General features: G+C 47.9%; 1 protein-coding gene across 2 annotated transcripts in view; it reads left to right on the top strand.

Annotated features, from left to right (window-relative positions):
- Positions 1–12,185, top strand: part of Pou2f3 (POU class 2 homeobox 3) — an 82,143-nt gene extending 69,958 nt beyond the window's left edge. Inside the window, exons 10-13 of one of the 2 annotated variants that reach the window (XM_087560163.1) lie at positions 1,367–1,528; positions 7,407–7,473; positions 8,652–8,790; positions 10,985–12,185. In XM_087560163.1, the coding sequence (XP_087416289.1) occupies positions 1,367–1,528; positions 7,407–7,473; positions 8,652–8,790; positions 10,985–11,024 (408 nt within the window). In that variant the 3' untranslated portion in view covers positions 11,025–12,185. 2 annotated transcript variants of the gene reach the window in all.
- Positions 12,186–12,440: the final 255 nt, after the last annotated feature.

The raw sequence follows: 12,440 nt of genomic DNA, 5'->3' as shown, positions 1-12,440 counted from the left end.
CATTTGGGAAGCACAGAGAGAAGGAGAAAGGAAAAAAGAACCCATGGTCTTTTGTTTTGTTTTTGTTTTGCCTCCTGCTTGTCTGTCTTGTTTGCCTTTGCTGTTTAAAGATCTAGTCTCACACTGGAGTTTGCCCAGACCAACCTGTATAGAACCCATTATGTAGCCCAGGCTAGCCTCAAGCTCATAGCGCTCCTCCTGAGTCCGTCGCCAAGTGTTAGGACTATGCTTGGGCCTCTGCCACCGTCCCCAGCTCACAGTGCCTTCCAAAAGCACTTGCTTGGGTTCCTTTTTCCTTACCCACTTTCACTCTGGTGGTTATAGTGCACAATCTCCCCGCCTTCCCCCAACAATTAAACTTTTATTTTTTTAAAGTTATTTTTAAAACATGCATTCATGTCTTTTTTTTTTAACTAAAAGTTTTCAAATCTTTCCATTTTCTAAATTACATCTTTGAGCCATAGATTCTGGACGCTCAAGAACAGCAAAAGCGTATTCTTGAGGGAGTGCATGCAAACTGTGGGCCTCACGGGAGCTGAGGGTGAGAAGCGGGATATCCAGGTGACTACTGAGAGCCTCTGTAGAGATCCTTCAGGTAGCAGTCCCTAGAGCCTCCCTGGATACTGAAAACTCCTCAATCCAGCCTTGGAGGTTCTGGCTGCTAAGATTGCTACCCTGGAGCAGGTCTACCAATGAGTCTGGCTTGGGGATGCCACTCCATGGCTGCATCCTGCTAGCTCGATGACTGGAGTTGAGCTTCCCATCTTTTTAGGTTTCTTAGTTTAGTTAAAGGAGGATGCCGGGCTGAGGGAGAGGGGCTCAAGCCACAGACTGGGTGGCAGGTCAGAAGGACAGAGTGATGACATCATATTGCCTGCAGCTCAGAACGTGGTAGGCCTGAGAGTTCCAGCCTCCTCGTTTTCTAAGAGATGTGAAGGGAGAGGTTATGAGGAAGGACTCAGGGGGATGTGTTTTTCCCAAGGAGCCCAGCTGCCCTTCATAATTCACCTGTGGAGGCCTTCCAGAGGAACTACTCACTAGGCAAGGAGTACAGGAAGAGACCTATCTCTTGTATCCTCTCTCCCGTACCAGCCCTGCGCTTGACGCTATACACATGCTTAACCCTTACCACAGTCTGACGTGCTAGCTGGTTGTCTCATTCCATATATGGGAAGACTGAGGTGCAGAGGTAAAGCAGATTTCTAAAGACACTCAGTAGACATGGGATAAAGCCAGTATTCCACCCTTGGTCTAAGGCCTTTGACCTGTGTATTCAATTCTTTGTGTTTGGAACATCTGACCCTCACCTGCAATTCCTGAGCCTGTTTCTGTCTCCTGACCACACCCTATCCCTTTGTCCCTAAAGAACCCTAAACCCAGCTCGGAAGAGATTTCCATGATTGCGGAGCAGTTGTCCATGGAGAAGGAAGTGGTAAGAGTCTGGTTCTGCAATCGACGCCAAAAGGAGAAGAGAATCAACTGCCCTGTGGCCACACCTGTCAAGCCGCCCATCTACAACTCCCGGCTGGTAAGTGGCTTGGTGCCAGACTGATTGCCAAACACTTGGTGGACTGGTACCTGAAGGCCGAGAGTCTTCCGTCCTAGAGAGTGGTAGTTACTGGGGAGGGGAGATTCTGTGCACGAATAAACAAGTGGATTCAACTTATAAAAATGCATGATACGGAGATTAAACATGGGTGGAAGGGGGCTGTTGAGATAGCATAGCCTGGAAGGGTGCTTGCTGCCCAACCTGATGACCCATTTTCCATCTCTGAGACGCCCATAGGAAGGAGAGAACCAGTTCCCAAAAGTTGCCCTGTTACCGTTACACATGCTATGGTGGAGCTCACAAAATCATACACGTATGTAAAGTAATTAAAACGTAATCCAATTTTTACAAACATGCGTAAAGGTGCACAACGTGACTGGGACATTTGCGCCTTTTGAACAGGAGACTGGAGATAGCCCGTCTGATTAGGTGGTATTTGAATGAAAAATGTAAACTTCATACGGGGATGAAATATGGGTCTATCTAGGCGGCAGAGTATTCAAGCTGGTGGGACCAGCAAGGAAGTCTATGCAAAAGGGGCCAAAAGCAGGTGACTTCAGAGAAGTAGTGGGGAGCAGATTCCCCAGGGTCTTGGAATTCAATGAGAGGACCCAGGACTTCAGCTGACTGGAGTAGGAAGGAATTGGAGAAGCCTAGATGTATAAGTCTGTACTGGGACATGGGCTGCTAGGCAGAGAACAACATGGGAAGCAGGAGACCAGTCAGGAGACAACCATCAAGCTGAGAGTAGAGGAGGCTTGGAGCATGGTAGCCATGGTGATGAGCGTGAACTTGCTGGATCTGTATATTTCTCAGCCGTGAAACCAACAAGACATGCTAATGGCTCAGACTCAAAAGCAGGACAGCAGGCAGGAAGGCACTGCCATGTTTTTTCTGGGTGGCTTTGTTGATTTTGTTTTGTTTGTTTTATGGTACAGGGTCCCATGTAGCCCAGGCTAGCCTTAAGCTCACTATATAGCCAAGAGTGACCTCTATCTACCTCCCATGTTTATAGGTAGTATAGGTATGTATCACCACACATGGTTTCTCTCATGTGAGCTATGGAACTCAGGACTTCCCACATGCTAGGCAAACACTCTTATCAACTGAGCTACCCGAGAACTAAAATTACAGACATGGGCCACCATGCATATTATTGACACTGCCCTTTTATAAAAATTATTGAGCTGGACATGGTGGCACACACCTTTAATCTCAGAACTCAGGAGGTAGAGAGGCAGGCTGGTCTCCATGAGTTCGAGACCGGCCTGGTATATGTGGTGGGTTCCAGGACAGCCAGAATGTTAGATGTGTTGACTAGGTACTCAAGAGGCAGTGCCTAGTTAGGGTTAAGTCTTAGCCTCTGGCCTGGAGAGATGGCTCAGTAGTTAGGAGCACTGACTGCTCTTCCAGAGATCCTGAGTTCAATTTCCAGGAATCACATGGTGGCTCACAGCCATCTGTAATGGGATCCGGTGCCCTCTTCTGGTGTGTCTGAAGATAGCGGACAATGTACTCATATACACAAATAAATCATTAAAAAAAGAAAGTCTCGGCCTCTGGTCTTCCAGGGCAAAGCCAAGTAAGACACAGTGAGAATATCTCGAAGTTCTAGGGAGACACGGAGGTTTGAGAATTAGAAAGGGTCAGAAAGAGATGAGACCTGGTTTGCCAATGTGGAGTTCTCCATCTTTAGGAACATTGTGGTAGAAGAGCTGGAAAGAATGATGTCCTCTAGTCTTCTAGCATTCCTGGGTGGCTGCAGGCTAGGTAAGACACAGCAATGACTTAACAACTACCACATTGTGGATACCCTTCCCCCATCCCACATAGTCCCGGGCCTACTCTATGTTGGTGTTCCTGTCAAGTACTGGAGAGAGAAGGATAAATACCCTTTATTTCCAGTCCAAGAGGACCTCTGTGTCAAGCAGAGGACACACACACAAGCAAACAAGAGGTAAACAGCAGGGTCTCTAAGCAACTTAGCAGCAGCAGCTGACACACCTTGGGGAGGGTAGCTAGGAAGGCTCCCCCAAGGAGGTCATTAATGCCTGAATTGAGTCTGCAAGAGGCAGGTAAATGTGGGGTGGGACTGTCTCCAGGGGAGACGGAAGGGCAGCGAGGTGGGGAGAAGTGTACAGCGCATTCAGGGAACCACAGGTTCCGTGCCCAGGAATGTCGAAAAGTGGACTGATCGATGGGTAGTTGATAGAGAAGAGTGTCAAGAGACACAGGGTCACGGGTGTAATGTGGTTGATAGAATGCTCGCCTGCTACGTGTGAGGCCCTGGGTTCCATCCTCAGCCCCGATGTATAATCTCAGCACAAGGGAGGTGGAACAGAAGTTCATGATCATCCTTGGTGACTTAGGAAATGACGGACCAGTTTGAGCTCCACGAGGCTCTATCTCAGAAACAAACAAACAAAACCATAAACTAAAGGCCTCGGTTAGTAAACTGAAAGCTGGCTCAGGGCAGGGAGAGCGATGGGGGCAGAATCCTTGCGATGACTCAGAGTGTTCAAGCTGGTCTGGTTGGGTAGACGGTAGCAGTATGTGTGGACCAAGCAAACAGGATCAGCTGGTTTTGGAGTGGGCAAAGGTAGTATTCCACTTCTATGCATCATCATGATATAGGCCTGCAGGACACCTAAGTGGGACTGCCCCAGAGACTTGGAATGATGGATACAGAGATCAGGAGAGAAGCCGGGATGGAGACATGGATTGGTGGTGTCACAAGCATAAGCATAGGGGTGGCAGTTGAAGTCCCGAGGGAGGAGAAGCTTCGTTACGGAAACCCGGGTAACATCAGCCGATTGAAAGCAAGAACCAGAGGAGGAAGAGCCTAAGAAAGCAAGAAGTAGAACCAAGTATGTGTGGAGAGCTGGGCAGGAGTCCCACACAAGCATTGTGGGAATGAGGATAAAAGGCACTCAAGTCAGCATAGCAGCCACAAGTGGGGAGCCCATGATTTGGTTGAAGGACATGGTGAGTTAGCCAGAGTCATTCTGCAGGCACAGGGAACAGCCTGTGAGAAATGCTGTTAAAGAACCCCAAGCTGGGGCTGTGAAGGTGGCTTAGCAGTTAACAGCCCTGGATGTCGTCAGAGGAATCCAGGTTTGATTCCCAGCGCTCACACAGCAGCTTAAAACTATCTAGAGCATCCTATGTTGTCTTCTGGCCTCTGCAGGCACCAGGCATTCACATGGTGCACAGACATACATGGAGGCAAAATATACCCATACACATAATCTAAATAAATCTTTTTGAAAAGACAAGAATTTTCAACATAAAAATGGCCATACCATGTCTGGAAAACAAAGTTCCACACTAGATATCACAAGAGGGAAGAGAATGTGTTCTAATCTTGTCTTTTTCTTCCTGCCTTTTTAAAAAAAGATGTATGTATATATGTATGTATGTATGTGTGTGCATGTGTATGTGTGTGTGTATATATGTACGTATATGAGTGCTCTATCTGCATGAACACCTGCATGCCCGAAGAGGGCATCAGATCCCAGTATAGATGGTTGTGAGCCATCATGTGGTTGCTGGGAATTGAACCCAGGACCTCTGGAAGAGCAGACAGTGCTCTTAACCACTGAGCCACCTCTTCAGCTTCTATCCTCGAGTCTTGATGGAATAAAAACCGGTGTCCTTTGTATCTGATCCAAAGCAATCTCAAGATAGTTGAGTTAGAAAAGTAGATTAATAAGGGCTGGTGCTGGAGAGATGGCTCAGTGGTTAAGGGCTCATAGTTCTCTTACAGAGGGCCTGGGTTCAGTTTCCAACACCCACTTCTGCTCCTGTGTATCTGCTGCAGGGGATCCAAGGTCCCCTTCTGGCCTCTATGGGTATTGCGGTCACATGCACATAAATACACATGTTTAAAAATAAAATCTTAAAATGAACAAAATTCTAAAGGGTTTTGGAAGTTGTATGTTGCTCAATGATATAACACCTGCTTAGCATGCACAAGAACATAGGCTCTGTCACAGCAACACACACACACACACACACACACACACACACACACACACACACCAGGAATGATTGCACAGATCAGTTTGGCACCATTTTGCTACCACATGTAAAAATATGTTTAAAGTAAGGGGCTGTCCATATACATGTTTACATATGCATAGCCTGTCTTTACCTGGAAATGGTAGGAGCTAATGACAGTGACTGCCTACCTTATTATCTACTTGAAAACAACCAATTTCTTGGGTGTGGCATCTGGGAGGAGAGGTGAGGTGATTGATAGCATCTCTCACCACTCTGCTGCTCCTCCCAAACTGTCCCCCTCCTGCCTCTACCTCTCACAGCCCTGCCCACTGGGCAAGCGCATTGTAAAAGGTCAGTGGCAGCATGGAGGAGGGTCGCTAATGAGTTAGGAACCGAGAACACGCTACATCCTGTTGGAGGGGCTGTCCCAGAGGAGGGGAGGACCGCAGCAGATGGCAGCTCCCTAAGTGGAGCGTCTACATCGGTGTCCTATGGAGATGCAGCTCAGAGGTTCCTTGTCAACATGAAAAAAGTCAAAAGAGTTAAAATCCTGCAGACCTCAGCTCAAAAGTGGAGCTAAAAGCGCACCTTGGGATAAGCAGGAGCCCATAGCCCTTTCTTCAGGGAATGAGGGAGCCAGCATTGAACAAGCTGGTGTTCTTTGCCAGTCACAGGGTTGGAAGTTTTATGGACATTATCTCATTAAATCTTAATTAAAGAAATATCAGGGAGGCGCTGCTGCTGTTTCACAGCTGAGAAAACCAAGCCTCCCTGGGGTTGGTAACTTACTCATAGTACGCAGATGGTGAGTGACAGAGCCAGATCTCACACCAATATCTGTCTGCTCCTTATGATTCTGGGCTAATCATGGTGAGGGGTAGGTTCCCGAACGGGGAGGTTAAAGTGTATTATCTTCTGTGTGAGTGTGTGTGAGTGTGTGTGTGTGAGTGTGTGTATCTGTGTGTGTGTGAGTGTGTGTGAGTGTGTGTGTGTATGAGTGTGTGTATCTGAGTGTGTGTGTGAGTGTGTGTGTGTGAGTGTGTGTCTGTGTGTGTGTGTGTGTGCGCGTGTGAGTTGTGGGGGGAAGCAGTCAATGTTGGACATCTTCCTCAATTGCTTCAAATCTTGTTTTTTTTTTTAGATAAGTTCTTTCATTGAGTCTGGTGCTCCCTGGTTTGGCTACATTCGATGCTCTTGTCTTCATCTTCCCAGCATGGGATTACAGGCTGTGACTGTTACACCTAGCTTTTCCATGGGTGCTGGACACCTGAACTCTGGTCCTCAGGCTTGAGAATCAAGCACTTTAAGTCTCTCTCTGTCTCTGTCTGTCTGTCTCTGTCTCTCTCTCTCACATACATGCGTGTTTATATGTGTGCGTGCACACACACACACACACACACACACACACACCACAGGGTTTTGCTATGTATCCCTAGCTGACGCAGAACTGACAGCCATCCCCTGCCTCAGTCTCTCAAGCACTGAAAGTAGAAATGGAGCAGGCAGCCCCAGCATCTTCCAGAACAAGGACCTCATTGGCTTGCTCCTCTCACCACCAGGGCACCCAGACAAGCCTTCAGCCTGGCAGTACCAGAGAAACTTTGCCAGGGGCCTCAGCAGAAGGGGGAATGGTCTATGTCTGTACCAGAGAGCTTCTGCAGCAGGCCGGAAGTGGGTCTGGTATATCCTAGTCCACAGGTCTTCCTACGGAGTACGAGGTGAAAACTTTGGAGTAGGAGATCATCAAGGAAGGCACACTGCTCTCTGCAGCCTTTAGCCCAGTGTCCTGAGAGAAGATGTCGCATGGACATTCGGACATTCACAGGCCTCTCTTGTTTTTTTTTTTTTTTTTCAGGTCTCTCCCTCAGGGTCTCTGGGCTCCCTCTCAGTCCCTCCTGTCCACAGCACCATGCCTGGAACAGGTGAGCTTTCAAATAAGGTTGCCAGACACCACGAGAATTAATCTAAATACCATATCAAAACTGAAAGAACCAGGGAGTGGTGGACACACCTTTAATCCCAGCCCTTGAGAGACAGAGGCAGGTGTTCAAGGCCAGTTTGGTTCACAAAGCGAGTTCCAGGACAGCCAGAGCCTACCTAAAGAAACCCTGTCTCAAAAGAAACAAAACAAACCAACCGAAAACACCCAACCTAAGCTAGCATTCCTTCTGTGTGTCTTGAAAGACATCAAAAACTCAGAATAGAAGAGAACAGGGCTCCAAGGTCACGTAAGTTTGGGAAACGCTTGTAAGCAAAGATTAAACAGGTGTTTGTTTTTATTTTAACTGCCCCATAGCTTAGTACTCAGGGTGTACAGTGCATTCCAAAATGAGCTCTACTGAAAGCTGGAGGAAGACAGGGTTTTGAACACATTTCCAGGGGTCTGTTTTTCCATAAGCACCTGTAGTGTTTCAGAGTTTAGTAGGATGGGCCAGTGCCCAGATGGTCTCTAGGATTGCTAACATCTGCCACAAATGGTAGGGTAAACCTCAACATGTCCTATTTATTTTTTTCAAACCTCAGTTTGAATAGTAAAATATATGACACTCTGTCCATGAAACACATGTTGGAATTCTCAACTCAAGGAATACCTATTTATTCTAAGGCCAGCGTTTTACAGAGGATAAAAATGAGGTTGGCGTGGGTCAGGGCAGGCCCAGAGGAGGCGAGGGTCCCCTTTCTTTGTGCAGTCAGAGAATGTGGGGTTCTGGCAGGTCGCTCTGCTCTCAGGTTTGCTTCCCCCGTGCCTCTTCCTTTCCTAGGCTTCACACACCTTTCCCCTCACGCCCAGGGTGTGTCCCACAGTAGGATGATTTTTGGCATCTGTCCTCTGCATTTGGCAAGTCGTGGGCTGCCAGAACCAGCCACACTACTCTGAGGGCCTGGGCTGCAGAGAGGACTTGAAAAGAGAGGGCCCCACCAAAGATGGGCTGACGGGTGGGCCTTGCTATTCGCATGGTGGACGGTGGACAGACGGGTGGAGGCAGGGTGCCCTGTGGGGATTACATCAGGAAATGATGTGTTGGAAGGGCTGTGTCACAAAGGTCCCCAGACCCAGCAGCATTATTTTGGCCTTGTTTTTGTCTCCCTTTGTCCTTAGTAACGTCATCCTGTTCCCCTGGGAACAACAGCAGGCCCTCGTCTCCCGGCTCAGGACTCCATGCCAGCAGCCCCACGGCATCTCAAAATAACTCCAAAGCAGCAATGAACCCCTCCTCCGCCGCCTTTAACTCCTCAGGGTAAGTAGAAGGAAGTGAGGAGGCATCTGGCAGGCTCGGGGGCACGTGAGGCGCTGGACCAGTGCCATAGGCGAGAACTGGAAACAGAAAGTAGGGTAGCAGTGGGGATGGATGGAGGAGGGAGGCTGGACTGCAACCCCCAGGGTTTAAAGAGGAGCTGTCACCAGTGAGCAGTCCTGGCAAGGGCTGATGTCAACAAAGCCAAAATTTCCATCCTCACCTCGATGGTGGAAATTTCCAAATGCTCACGTGAAAAACGATCAGGTCCTTCGCTGGGCTCAGGAGCCCTGCATACGAGGAACTGCAGTCAGAGGACATTCTGACCTGCGTCTGGAGCTCAGGCGTTGACCAACTCTGGCCTTTAGGTGTGGCTGGTACAGGGAGACAAAGAGGTGCTGCCGGAGCCCTGTCTCCCAGTTAAACCTGGGAGTCAGCAGGTGTAACGGGCCTTAGCTCCCAAAGTGGCTAAACTACTGGAAAAAGTGTCCTTAGTATGGACGCAGCGAGAACCTTCCCAGGTGCAGGCGTGGGGGCTGGGCAGACAGTCCAGCTGGTAAAGTGGGGTGTCTTGCAAGCATGAAGACTAAGTCTGAACTCCAGAACTCCAGTCAGGTGTGGCAGTGTGCTTGTAATCCAAGGGCTGGGGTAGGAGTGAGGAGAGAAGCCTCTGAGTTCCCGGCCACTGAGAGAGCTTATCTCAAATAAAGAGGGCAGCATTCCTAAAGATCACACCCAAGGTTGACCTCTGGCCTCCGTATGTGTGCACATAGATTATCTTAGGGTTTTTTTTTTTTTTTTTTTTTTTGCTTCACAGAGACCAAGGCAACTCTTATAAAGGAAAACATTTAATTGGGACTGGTTCACAGTTCAGAGATTTAGTTTGTTATCATGGTGGGAAACATGGCAGGGTCTAGGCAGGCATGGTGCTGGAGAAGGAGCTGAGAGTTTCTACATCTTCAACGCAAGGCAGCAGAAGGAGACTCTGTGCCACACTGGGCAGAGCTTGAGCACAGGAGATCTCAAAGCCCAGTCCTACAGTGACACACTTCCTCCAACAAGGCCACACCTACCTCAACAAGGCCACACCTACCTCAACAAGGCCACACCTACCTCAACAAGGCCACACCTACCTCAACAAGGCCACACCTACCTCAACAAGGCCACACCCACTCCAAAAAGGCCACACCTACTCCAACAAGGCCACACCTCCTAATGGTGCTGTTCTCTATGGGCCATGGGCCAAGCATTCAAACACATGAGTCTATAGGGGCCAAACTTAGTCCAATTGCCACACAGATATACACACATACATTAAAAGAAAAAGAAGAAGAAATAGGTCATGGTGGTACACTTGGAATCCCAGCATATAGGAGGCTAAGACATACAGAAGACTAAGATAGAAAGACCATGAATTTGGAGGCAGCCTGTTTTAAACATAATGAGATCCTGTCTTGTTTTGTTTTGTTTTTTGTGTTGTTGTTGTTTCCGAGACAGGGTTTCTCTGTGTATCCCTGGCTGTCCTGAAACTTGCTCTCTAGACCAGACTAGCCTTAACTCAGAGATACGCCTGTCTCTGCCTCCCAAGTATTAGGGGTCAAAGCTTATACCACCATTGCCTGTCGAGAGACTGTCTCTCTTTTTTATTTTGAAGATTTCTTTATTTATCTAATATATTTGAATGTTCTAGCTGCATATACACCTGCATGCTGGAGGAGAGCATCAGATCCCATTACAGATGGTTGTGAGCCACCATGTGGTTGCTGGGAATTGAACTCCGGTCCTCTGGAAGAGCAGCCAGTGCTCTTAACCACTGAGCCATCTCTCCAGTCCGAGAGACCATCTCTTAAGCACACAGACAAACCAAGTTGAGTGATAGATTATGCACTTGAGATGGATCCACTTGTCCAAATCCAGTGAGGTCAGCAAGGCATCTGTCATCTAGATGTCTCATAACCTAGAAAGTCAGAATTTCTGGGGGTGAGGGGACCCAAATAAGTTTAGTAGTTTAATATTGAAAATACAGTTCATATACCATAACATTCACAAGTTCATATAGCTATCACTGTTTTCCGGGATGTTTCCCTCACCCCTTAAGCATGCCCCTGCCCACCTGTCTAGCTCTCATCTCCCCATTCCTTGTCTTCCCTGTCAGGTTTATAACTCAGAGTCTGGCCCGTGTTGCTCTTCCTTCCAGGTCATGGTACCGTTGGAATCATCCTGCCTACCTCCACTGAGACCAAAAACTTCCTCCCGTTCCACCTGGCCCCTGGTTCCCACCAGGAGGAAGAGCGGCCACACCTTCCACGTATGGACAGACACTTTGAGACTCGGAGCGGGAGAAATGGCCGCTGCTGAAGAGCAAACCCACAATCTTGCCTTCTCCTGGATCCAGAGCTTCCAGAGAACCAAGCTGTGACCAAAGGCCACACTCTTGCCTTGGGCTCTTGATCACCCCGCTGGGAGTTTACCGTGCTCACCCGTGACCCGCTTCATGCTCACATGATGGCTTCACCTATTGGAGGAAGGGCATTCTGCCATTGTTAGTTTTCAGCTCACCGGTGGGATTCTGGGACAGCCTTTTGCTCGGTGTGCCAAACTGCAAGAAGGGTAGATTATGGTTTTGACTCTGACCTCAGCCACAATCCTGAACTGATCCCAAATTCTATGAGAAGACTGAAATCTCGTGTCTCTACCAAAGCCTTATTTTGTTAAATTAGCACAGTTTTCTTACAGCATCTCCATTTTTGCCCAACTTTCTTTTAGCCCTTACTCCCTTTTCTACAACAAAACCTGTCTATCCTTAGGTCCTACAAAGTCCCTTCCTCTCTACAAATGGCTAAGCTCCCCTCTGGCCATGTTGCTCCATTCACGTGTACTCTTTTGTTGCCCACATGTTCCCAAGTTCAAGAACACTTGTTTTTTCTCTGTTCTCTGTGGGTTTTCTTGTCCTGTCCCCTCTCCTTGCTCCTGGCCACAGAGAAGTACACACACTGTGGCCACTTTCTTGTACATAGTCCTTTCCTACTCTGCACTATGACCGTTCATCTTTAATGTGTAATTTCCCAGCGAAATGTTTAACTCAGGTGTGCATTTTGAAGATGTCTCTATATTATTTTATCTTCTGTTAGAAAAGGAGGGGGGATACCAAAGTGTGGAACACCCCACAGAGTTCCCATGTGAGCTGGGGTTCTGCAGACTTTGTGGAGGAACATTGTATGTGGAGTCTCCTTCTGTGGGTCTGTGTGTAAAACTGTCACATGAAAGCCATCCCAAAAATGGTACCTTTTGTTTTTTAGAGACTGAATATCCAGGAAACTGTTGAGACTCAAAGGAATCTCTCTGTTTCTAAATATATTTGTACAGCAATGACATAAACTATTCCACTGTTAATAAGAGATGTTCAGAGGAGTGCTTTGTGCCTTTGTGCTTGGGTTGGGGTGAGGGGTTAGAGGATGTGAGTACCGTCAGTGGAAATGGATGGGGGAGAAATAATTCCATTTGGGACATGAAATGGGTTCTGGGGATGCTCCCAAGTAACTCAACATTCTTACCCTGTGGGAAAGACCTGCTTCTGGAGCTGAGGAGTAGAAGATTGTTCCTCGCTTTATAAATGCTTATTTATTTACGTATGTGAGTACACTGCAGCTGAC

The sequence above is a fragment of the Rattus norvegicus genome, chromosome 8, assembly GCF_021556685.1.
Source record: "Rattus norvegicus strain SHRSP/BbbUtx chromosome 8, alternate assembly SHRSP_T2T, whole genome shotgun sequence".
NCBI lineage: Eukaryota > Metazoa > Chordata > Mammalia > Rodentia > Muridae > Rattus > Rattus norvegicus.
Note: the sequence above shows the minus strand (reverse complement) of the source record. Positions and strands in the feature narration are given on the sequence as shown.